The 12,603-nt window shown below is 19.7% G+C and overlaps 1 protein-coding gene across 10 annotated transcripts in view; it reads left to right on the top strand.

Moving 5' to 3' along the window:
• The first annotated feature begins 8,306 nt into the window (after positions 1 to 8,306).
• Positions 8,307 to 12,603, top strand: part of LOC105366932 (COUP transcription factor 2) — a 51,180-nt gene continuing 46,883 nt past the window's right edge. For 9 of the 10 annotated variants that reach the window (XR_913037.1, XR_913034.1, XR_913033.1 and 6 more), the window contains exon 1: positions 9,099 to 9,627. Coding sequence is in view for 3 of the 10 variants with exons in the window: in XM_011505537.1 (XP_011503839.1) it covers positions 9,288 to 9,627 (340 nt within the window). In the remaining 7 variants the exon portion in view is untranslated. Of the gene's footprint in view, positions 8,471 to 9,098; positions 9,628 to 12,603 lie in introns of those variants that run through there. The other variant, XM_011505538.1, reaches the window with a different exon arrangement.

Raw genomic sequence — 12,603 nt, 5'->3', positions numbered from 1 at the left:
AATGCATATGCACTGCCATAACTAAACAATATGCATAACTACATATTAGATATAGTTACATGGCTAAAATAAAATACATTAAAAAATATGACAAATATAAAATACAAAAATTTTACTATACGAATGAACAATAAAACAATCGTATAATATTATAAACAAATAACATTTATGAACGGCATTTAAAAAACCTCTACTAAAGTAATAATTCAATTAAATGAATGATTATAGCATTAATTAGGCTTTACAAGTTCGGAAATAAATAGCTAAAATAATGAATGAAAATAGAATTTGAAAATTAGCGGCGTTAAAATGAGAAGCAGTATTGAAAATAACTAATTAATAATTAAAATATTTACAAAAGATCGAAAACTAGTAGAATTTGAAAATATTATGAGGGGTGTTGAAAAACATAATTTAATTTCTACTAATTAAATATTAATAGTAATTTTATATTAATAAGTACTTAATAATAAAAATTGAAATAAATAATAAATATCAAAATAGTAATTAAATTTTTTGTTCATAACGGCTCATCAAGTGATTGTTCATTGTAACAAAAAATAAAACCAAATATTTAAAAAAAATATAAAATATATACTTTGTAAGAGATTAATATTTAATTCATACAATTAGAATAGCGATAACAATAACAATAATATGAATAATTCTATATATAATATTGCAAATGATATTAATAAATAATATTATGGTCTACATTAGATTTATATAAATTAACAATTATTACGACACACATATGGGTTAAATAATAAATTCTTTCAATATTTAAAATTGATTACACAAATTTCCCAATTTTTTATTATTAAAAGTTTAAATAAATAATTTAAATCATATATACGAAATAACAAATTTTTAATTGTAAATAATTTTTTTTTATTTTTTATATAACATCAAAAATGTAACAAAATTATAAATATTAATATGAATAATTTATAAAACAAATGTTTGTAGGAAAGTAAATAGTAATATATTTAGAATATAATCTTTTTGGTTGTAATATTACTCTCGATTATTACAAAGATGTACCAATATTGATTACGTGACATATGGTCATTTCTAATTGTAGTGGAGTTTCAATTTCAATCGGTAGATGTATTCACATCTAACACCCCGTCGCAATTCATTGAAAAAGAAACGTACGTCCCTTTTCAGAACATTAAAACCACAGTGAGTATGGTTTTACATTGATATCAAGAATATAGTGCGAATGAATAAGCCGTGGTATCAAAAAGAGATAACCGAGTAGCATTCTATATTCACAAAAAAGTTAGGACATACTATAAATTTGAACTGGTCAGAAAGAGAAAACAAGAAGGGTATGATGTATATTTAAGGGTAAATACAAAAGGAAAAGCAAGAGGGTTAGACAATAACCCCATCGAGGATTCCATTGTTAAGGATATTTTGATTAAAACCCTATACTGTCACATTTGAGTTGATTCAGGGTTTATTAAATATAATGTTAAAAGAGATGTCTTCATAAATAAAAATTATTTAAAGTTTTTAAAGAATTTATTATGGCACATCTATCAAAACTATTAGTATCAACTTATAAATATATAATAAATTTGCATAAATTAGTAAATATAATTTATTTTAAAACGATAATAACAATTATTTATAAGTTTAAAAATTGCTTATGCAAGTATAATTAAATATATATAATTAATACTTATATATATATATATATATATATATATATAATTTATATCCATACATATATATTATTTTAATTAATAATTTAATGTTTTTTTATTCAAAATCATATAATTTCCTATTCAAATAAAATATTTTCAAAAGAACAATTAAAAAAATCAATCTTTTATATATTATTTGAAACGATTTTAAATATCTTTATAGAAATAGTTCAAAATTTTCTGAAAAGTAAATAAAATATGTTTTACAAACTATAAAGAATTATAATAATTTATTTAATAAGTAATTTAAAAAATTTTATTTCCCTGTATTCATAGATAAAAACTAAACTTTTAATTCCTTATAATACATATATGAAGAACAAATAAAGGTTATCATAAAAACAACTTATACGGATTTATTTCAATTTTAAATATTTTGAAAATAGTTCTGTATATTTAAAACAAATATTGATTATGCATTTGAGCGTGTATTAATAAATCAGTATTTTATGTTAATAAGAATCTCTTAAGATTTGTTTCATCGTTATAGTAGAGAAAGATAGTGCCTGAGTTATTATTATTACTATATATTATTGTTATTATTATTATTAACTATTATAATTTCATTAAGAATCTCAATAACCATAGTATATTACATGTTGAACAGATATTCCAATCAACAAAACTATGGTAAAAATTCAGATTTTAAGTAATTTATTAATAATCTATTCTAACATTATTACTTGTATTTTTGTTCCTTTACTTATATTAATTTTTGGTAACAACTCTGTCAATTATTCAAGTTTATCTTCGAATCTTTATTTTTCTTATTAAATTAGTTTTAATAGCTACGAATAATTTCAATAAAGTTTTTACTTGACTTCATATGCAAAATATTTCTTGTGTTTATATTTACTGTAATTCAGTCATCATTATTTTCTTTCATATTCAAAATAGTAAATACATCTTGTGATTGAAAATTCTTATATATTTTGACGAAAACAAAAGCAGAATTTTTCTGTTGTATTAGTATTATTTTACGATCTTTCGTATTACAAATAATTAGAGTATATATTTTACAAATAAAAATGTTTATTTTATTTAGCATCACATGTTTGCTGTATATAGTATCCAATAAAAATACTTCTATTTAAAATAATGAATTTTCATTGTGCATATTTGGAACCTACGTTTTAATTAATATTTTTTGAATCTTTTAGTAATACTTTTCAGAATTGCATGAAATATAATAATAATACAATAAAATATATATTTATTTGACATAAATCTTGAAAAAATACTTTGTATTAAAGTTTTAAAACTCTTTATAATACCAGAAATATATATCTTTCTAAATTGTTACATGGCTCGTTGAATAACTATTTACTTTATTTTGATTATGTAGTTTAAAAAAATTAATTTTTGTAAATTTCTTGTATTCTGTTTATTATATTTATTATAATTGAGTATTATAATCGAATATCGAATAAAAAACCAATACTTTTTTCCATTGAATTTGATAAATATGATTATTTGGTAAATAACTAACATAATTATATTATAGAATGGAATAATAATTTATTATTTATTTTAAATATTACATATTAATAAATTTTTTAAAACTTCTTTTTTTTAATCATGATTTCGAAATCTATATTTTAACGTTTTCATTATCAATTAAATTATCAGAGGATCATTAAATTTTCCAAATTTATTTTATTTTTTTATTGTCTATATATTCTATTTTTTTAAATAATTTTTTAATATCTTATGACTAATTTTATAGATATTTTTTATTTCATTTTATTATTTTCCTAACAATCTTATCTGAATTGTTTTCTATTTTATTTTGCTAATTACATTTGCAATATTATCTAAATAATGTACAATGTACAAAAAAGAATAATTTTTCAAATCTGTTGAAAATTGGAATTGAACATCACTTTGAAATATAATATATTACTTTTATAATGACATTGGGAATATTATCTATCTACACATACTTTATCATTTATAATTTATTTATGTCACTTTAATTTCATTTACTCTACATATCAGACTTTATCATAGTATTGTTATTATCTTTTAGATTTTCTTTACTATGGTTAATATATCTTTTTGTGAGAAACGAATATAATATGACATTATTATATGTAATATAGGATTTACTTTATTTGTTCTTATTTCTCAATTATTTGAAACATTCTTTTGATTAATAAATGTAATTTTCATTATACAAGATATTGTTTGTGAATACTTTCAACATAATGTTTTAGTTAAAAAATCATCTTTTAAATTATCTTATAGTTTCTCATTTAGAACGTTATTGATCAAATAATAAATTATCTTCTTTGTGAATATAGTAATTATTTTAATTAATTGGCTTACTGTTGTTGTGGATATATTTTAATATTAAATCCAACTTCAATGCAATTAAATGGAACTTGAATCCAGTTAAAAACATTAAAATTTTTGTTTTTGTCACATTTATTCAGTTTTAATTTATTGCGTAATATATTTTGCATAACGTATATTTTTTACCTAATATATATAATATTTAACTAGTTCTTTGAATTATTTATTGATTCTACAATAATTTTTTTCATGTATGATTGAATGAAATTTCCATAAACAGTTTTTATAGTTCATTTATCAGTTGAACACTTTTTCATTCAATCAATGATTAATTTTTTTTATGAAGTTTGTATTACTTTGTGACTGTAATTATATTACTGCTTTTGCTTTCATTGAAACAGAAATCAAGATTTATTTCGTAAATTTTACAGAAGAACATCATAATAAACACTCTTCGTATATCAAAACTAAAATATCAATTTATTCTTTTTTTTTCTTTTTCAGTTTCTTCCTTTAATAATTATTAAACTTATCAACTTTGAATAGATGATACCTAAAACTTTACTCTACTTGTATGCTGTTATTACATTTATCGAATAAACAAACTTTAATAGAATTAAAATTAATTCTTCAATTATATCATAATAAAATTTGTGGATTAGTGCATGAATTAATAAAATAACATATAAATATTTAAATAAAATTTGGAAATGAAATATTTTTAAATAGATACCAGAAAAATATCAATACATTATTAGTATAAACAATGTATTAATTTAAACTGATAAATGACTTTTATACTTAAATTTATAAAATGAAATTATTTCTCGACTAAAATATTGAAGTTTAAAAAATTTGAAATTATTATTATAATGAATAATTTATTAATTATAGAGCATTGTAATTGTTTACTCGTTGATATTTTTACTGAAACATATTTAGTTTTTATCTAAAAAGAATAAGCGCATTAAAAAATAGGCGAATGTAGTTATATAAAAATATATATTCTCATAAATATATATTATATTAATAATATATAATTAAATAGATATTAAATTTATCAACTATTTCAACGCATGGATTTATATACGAATATTTGTAATAATACCTTTTTTTAAATTATATTATATCGAAAAAACTATATCATATACTTATTCATATTGTTTGATCGATAAAATATATAATTTTCCTGCTGCAGCATAAATAAAATATTTTATAACTAAATACATTAAGTTTACATTATTTTAAACGTTATAATAACTAATTTTTTTCAATAATTCCAAATAAAGAGCATAATTTTGAGTCATCGTGACTATAATGAATATGAAATATAAATATTGAAAAAGAAATAAATTAAATAAAACATCAAATGTGAAATTATTGATTCTATTAAAACAAATATAATAGTAGTATAATATATTTTATCATTGTAATATCAAAAAGAAATTTTAATTTTCAATAAAAAATTAAAAAAATCAGTTTTATCATTTTAATGTTTTGATTTTTAGTTTACTTAAAAAATGTGGAACGAAAGAAAAGACTGACTATATAATCATATTCAATTTAATCATTAGGTGCATATTATTAAAATAATTAAATAATTCTCATTTATAATAGAAAATGAAATTTGATAATATATGATGTTATACTTTGTGATTTTAATGAAATTGCACAGTCGTGCATTAAATAAAAGTTAAAAAATAATGATTATATATTTACTATATGCAAATCAATTATATGCATAGTAATAATGATATATATATTTTTATTTTAATATTTCTTTATTTTAATAATACAACATTAAATTGTGAGCATGTAAAAAAGTATATATATTACAGATATTTACTACATCTAAAAAGATATATGTAATATAAATATCTACGATAATATTTAATAAGTAAAATTTATATGTAATATATTTGCTGATACACGAAAAAATTAATCGTTCTTTGTCTCATAATTTTTTACATAAAACGTTTTATGATGTATAGTTAGCCCATATAACTTTATAATGTGTTTCCTGTATAATTAATACCCACTAATTAATACTATATGTACTTAGGTAATAGGATAAAGATTTGAACATACGATACCTTTACTAGTTTTCATACTTTTTCTACTATTTCGCTCTGACTATGTATCAAATATATGAATTTTGTACAGTGATAGCTTACACCCACTGTTTATACCAATACGAAACAAGATTTAGAGTACGAATGACTTATCATGAATAATACACCACGCCCACTTCCTCCAACACTACCTCTGGCACCATTAGACCACACCTACTATTTATGTTATTGAAACTCATAATAGTCAGATCATAATATAATTTTTCTTAATATATGCATTACATTTTAAATAGTTAAAATATTTTTACTATATTATTTATTATTACACTAAAATATATGACATGAAAAAAGAAGTACATTGTATAATTTTGTGATAATGTATTTTATACCTTTTACTCTTCATATTATTATTATACAAAAAAGTATTTGAAAAATTATTTAGAAATATTTGAAATTAAAAAAATTATCATCATTAAATAATAGACACGAAATCATTCTTAATATAGTATTTATATATTGTTAAATTTATTGTGGTCGTTTAAATTAAATAATGTTTATTCAATATTAATATTATTCTAATATTATTAATATATATATCGAACATAATATTGATGTAACTAGTTTAATTTTTATATTTTGACAATAATTTTAATTTGAAAATACTAAATTTAAATAAATCAGAATTTTCAATGAGAATATTTAGAAATGAGGAAAATAATTGAAAATAATTATATTTTTATACAATGGGACAAACAAATTTCAATACATTGATGTATGAATAATTTATAGAATTAAATTTATGAAAGTTAATAAATATTATAGTTGGATTTTTATTTGATTATATAAATTTTAATTAAAAATAATAAATAAAAATTACTTTCTTTTTAAATCTTAAATATTTTTACTACAAGTTTTTCAACTATGAAAATCACTATTCAAAATGTTAGTATTTTTAATTAAATTATATTATTATATTACGAAAAATGTATAAAAAAGTGTTTAATAGAATTATATATATAGAATTATATATAGAATAATTGAAAAACATTACTATATGTATCAATATACCAAATATAATTAGCATGTTTTCTATATAATATATATGTATTGTAAAATATATGTATAACTTTAATATAAATAGAAAGTTTTATATTAAATTTTATAAATATTATATAAATATTATATATATTATTTATATTAAAGTTTTATACATCTACAGTACATTTCTGTAGTCATTTTAAAAATATATGATAATAGTAGTATAAATAAATATTAATATTTACACAAATCTAAAATTTTTAATATTATTAGTCATGATTGATTACTCAAATTTTTAAATTCGTAACATAGTAAAAATAAATTAAAATTTATGTTTAATTATTGAAAAATTATTAAAATATAATTTCTACTTAAAGTCACTATAATTGCTCTACTATATTACTAAATATGCTATAGATATTAACCACAAATGTGTACAAAGCATTTTAGTAACTTATTTACAAGTATTTAAATCAAGAAAAACAATGCATAATTTGATATTTCCAAAAAAACAAATATAGATACAATTATAAATGCTTAATTTTAACATATTTATTTATCAACGTATAATAAGTTCTTCTAAAATAATACTATTAAATACAAATTTATATCAATACAAAAATACTCGACGATACTTTTATTTTGAAGTCTTTAAAATTTGAATATATACCTAATTGTCAAATGAATGTATTTTTAAGAATGACTTTGATAGTAATTTTAAAATAATAGTAGTATCTCAAAAAAATTGTAGTCATCATAACATATGTATTGTGTGATTTATAATTTTAAATTTATATAAGGTAATTAAAAAAATAATATAATGCTGAAGATGAATTATAAATTAATAATTTTAAAATGTTTTGTTTTTGTTTTATAATCAAATATTAGCCAAATTTTCATTAATTTATATATTTATAAGTTTTTGATAATATTTTAAATTGTCTGTTTGATATTTGAATAAGTATTCATTGAAACTAATTCAAATGAATTTTAAATTATACTTTCTTCTTAAAAATACTTGATATCAAATTTAAAAATTGGTCTGTTTGTTTTATATGCTTATATTAAAAAACTACTTTTAGTAATAATAGGAAAAAATTTTTGTTGGGAATGTAGTGGATAAAGTAGTAGGAGCCAATGAAAATAATCTCGGGGCATGTTTCTATTTTGACTCCACCTTCGTAACCATGGAAACAAGTTTACTGTAAGAAACCAGTAAGCATTTCAGACTGGGAGACTGAAGCAGTGTCAAGGGTCGAGCAGAAGTGCAGTTGGTATTTGGATGATCCTGAGTGCAGTAGTGAGCATAAGTTCAATAACTACAGTTTCTTTTCGTAGTTTTGTATAAATGTAAGCCAGGCTATGTTTTGAAAATGACTGAAATTTAATACATATATCTCTTTAAATTTATAATATATTATTAAAAAAACTACATTAGAACCTTATATATTATTGATATATTTAATCTGTATATTGAATATTATTTTTGTTTATTATAAAATAAATTTTATTGATAATGACATTTTCAAAATTTTATAAAATAATTACTATGTGTATTTTGAGGGTATTCATTTAATTGTGTAAAATTTTATTGCATAATGAAAATTTAGATTTTTTACTACTGTTCAATGTCGTAATAAATATAATATGGAAATAAATAGTTTATAAAAAATTTTATAAAAAATAAATAATTTATTATGTGCATCGGTTATTTTACACATTTTACACGAATAGTTAAAAACTTATTTAAAGTATCTTAACAATGTTTCAATAAATAAAATCACACCTGCATGTTTATGTATATTATTCTATAAGATTCTACGCGTGCCTGTGTAGCGTACGCTCGTGCGGGACTGTGCAAATACGAAGATAGACGCGCGCGTGTGTATAGAAATATGAAAAATTAAGTTCAGTGTTTATTTCTAAAGTGTAATAAAATAACTTTTTATAAATTTTGAACTTATCCATTGTAGAAAAGTGACAATTTACATATTTTCAATCATATAAATGTAATGCAACGAATCCGTATTTAACGTCATTAATTAATAGTGATGATGTACCTTGAATAATAACTCTATAACTTGTTTCATAAAAATTTATTTGCATTAATTTTAATTCGGTAGCCACATTGGAGCTGGGATTTTCAGCGCGAAGCACCACCGCCTCCATGGCGATGGTAGCTCCGCCGCCCTCTTGGGCTTCGCGAGATCCAGCAACTATATTAACCAGTGTTAGCAATCATACTGTTCATTCTAATCAGTTAGGAACAAATATACCAATTACGCCAACACATTTAACATCAACTGCAGTCCCTGAAGATATTACGTGTCTTATGAATTCTGCGTCTATTTTAACTCGTGATCCCCTGCCTCAAAGTACTACGCCTGGAAGTCAAGGAAACAGTTCACAATCTGGAAGTTCTCAAACAGACAAATCATCGAATATTGAATGTGTAGTTTGTGGTGATAAAAGTAGTGGAAAACATTATGGACAATTTACTTGTGAAGGTGAGCAAATATATAAATAATTTATGAGAAAATTTTAATAATTAATATATATATATATATATATATATATATATATATATAATTATAAATAATACTTAATAGAAATAATACTAATATCATTAATAAAATTAATATTTCATAATAAATAATCATACTGTTAATTAAAAAAAAATAGTAAGAATAAATTATTAAAAATATATAAATTTAAAAATTAATATTTAAATAATTCCAGTATTTTTTTAACAAAATATTCATTTATAAAATAATATAATTAATTCATAAAAATTCTTCATATTGTTTTGTTCTATGTAAATTTGTCTGAAAAAAAATTGTTTAAAAACAAAATAATTCTTTCTATATATGAGTTAACAATATTTTTATTTACTTTGCATACTAACTACAAACTAAATGCTTTTAATTGATGTATTAATTTTTTTTTTGTTCTAAGCTAACTATGTAAAATTTTATATTATAGGATAATAATTAATGAAAGTTACTAAATTTTCTAAATAATAAATAATATAAAAATGATAACAATCTAATCTTTAAATTAAATATTTAATGAGTTTTTTTAATTAAACCTGAAAATGTTGCGTATAATATATTATTATGTATTATATATTTAGTTCATAATTTTAATTTTATACAAGATTTAACTTTAAACGTCAAAGTAATTAATTAATTTCATTTAATGTCGATATACATAGAAAAATATATTATAGATTTAAAGATAATTTAAATTAAAAAAAAATTATTCTTTAAAGTCCAAACAAATTCTATTAAAGTAATTAAATATGATATATATATATATATATCACCCCCCACACACACGCACACACACACATATGTTAACTATAACCGAAATACTTTGTACATTAGTACATTTTTAATATTCATTTATTTCTTCCTATTTATTTATATATATGTGTACATAAAGAAATATATATTTGTTTTCAACGCTAATATATATTCAGAAAAACTAATATTTCTGCAATAATATTTATTAGTTTTTCACTATATTTATATTAGTATTGAAAACAAATATATTTTGTTTTGTGTGTGTGTGTGTGCGTGTGTACGTGCCCGCGCGCACATGTGTATAAATAAATAGTTAGAAATATGAATATTAAAAATGTACTAATGTACAAAATATTTCGTTTATAGTTAACATTATCTATTTTTATAAATTTCAAGATCTTTTAATTGTATTATTTTCAAATTATTCAAAGAACTATCATAACAATTAACAAATTTAAATAAATTAAATAGATAAAACACAAAATATTGTTATATTTTCCAAATTAATAATACGACTATTGCAAAATCGCAGAGTTTGAACTTTGTAATATATATTTGAGTATACAAATATATATAAATGTGATTTAATAAAGGAAATAAATAATTATTATTACAAATTCGCCTTTTGTATTTATTAAAAACTACAAATATACCATAATTTAAGTAAACACAAAAAATATGATTTATTTTATTTTTAATAACAAATAATATTTGTAAAATATTTTAGAGAAATAATTAATCTCCATACTTATGACATACATTTTTATATATATAATTAAAAATATTTAAAATAAAAATGGTCTATTTATATAAATAAATAATCTTGTGTTTAAATATGACTTTATTACATTAAGCTATCTAATAACTGGTGTGAGAGATACATTATACAGTTATAACGAATTATTTTTAATAATAACTTATAATTAAATACAAATTCCCACTTTTCTTTAAACGTTCTTTTTATTGTTACAAATATACAAAGTTGGAAAATATTAAATTTTTCAGTAATTAGTTTTCAGTACAAAGTTCTTTTTTTTGTAAAATTATATCAATCTCTCATATAAAACATTTAATTAGATATTCATATTTTGTTTCTAATAGATAAAAGAATATTACTTCGATCTCATTATGATATTTAAGCTCTTTATCTCATCTGTACTAAATTATATACTAATCAAAAGATTATTATTCATTATCGTATATTAATATTTGATATATTTATGAAGTTAGGTTTAAATTTATTTCGTTTTTAATTTCAATCATTTTCCTATACTTATGTTTGTGACTAGTTTTTACTCTTACGTTAAAAGTTCATTGTAGTTACTCTTATTTTATGCAATCGACGAGATATATTTAGAATTATTTTTAAAAAGTAAATTTTTAAAAGTAAGAAGTAATATTTTTATTCCGATTTAAAGTACTCATTCTTTCTGATTCAGGAGTACCAGTGATTCTGTATTTCTGTTATTTCGTTTATCTGATAAATATCATTCGTTTTATGAAACGTGTAAAAACGAACTAGAAAATAAATAACAGGTGAGAACTGCATATCTCTGACGCGTGTCAATGTGTTGCTTTAAAATATTCTTTACTATTTTAATTAGATACAATAAAAATTAAATATTAGGGATTAATTATAATTAAATGAAATTGAGTATATGATAAAAGATAAATACATCGTAACTAACATTTCTTTTAATTTAAAATGCATTTCAGTTAAAATAACAAGTATAATTAGAATTTATCAAAAATAATATTAATAATTCATTGTAATTGCATTGAATATGTTAATACATAGAAGCATTTTATAAACAAAGTACGTTATTAATTTTCAACAACTAGTCAAACATTCCGAACAAAGTGAATTCCACTGTTTTTTAGTTTTGTTTCTTTACAGACTATTCTATATTTTATAATTTGCGTTTCAATTAATAAAGTTAATTATTTATACTATTAGTATTTTATATATTTTATTATAAAGTGTGTAATTATATCTACGATTTTATTAATGTTATTCATATTGAAATTTTGTTAATATTAATATATACCAATATTATTATATTTTAAACATTAAAAAATTTATATAAATTATGTCGCTATAAAGTTTTGTGATTATTTGTATATCTGTACATTAAAATATTCTTTACAGCTTTATTTTATGTGTTTTAAAAATGAGGT

The sequence above is a fragment of the Ceratosolen solmsi genome, unplaced genomic scaffold (genome assembly GCF_000503995.2).
Source record: "Ceratosolen solmsi marchali unplaced genomic scaffold, CerSol_1.0 scaffold65, whole genome shotgun sequence".
NCBI lineage: Eukaryota > Metazoa > Arthropoda > Insecta > Hymenoptera > Agaonidae > Ceratosolen > Ceratosolen solmsi.
This window is presented reverse-complemented; position numbering and strand designations above follow the sequence as displayed.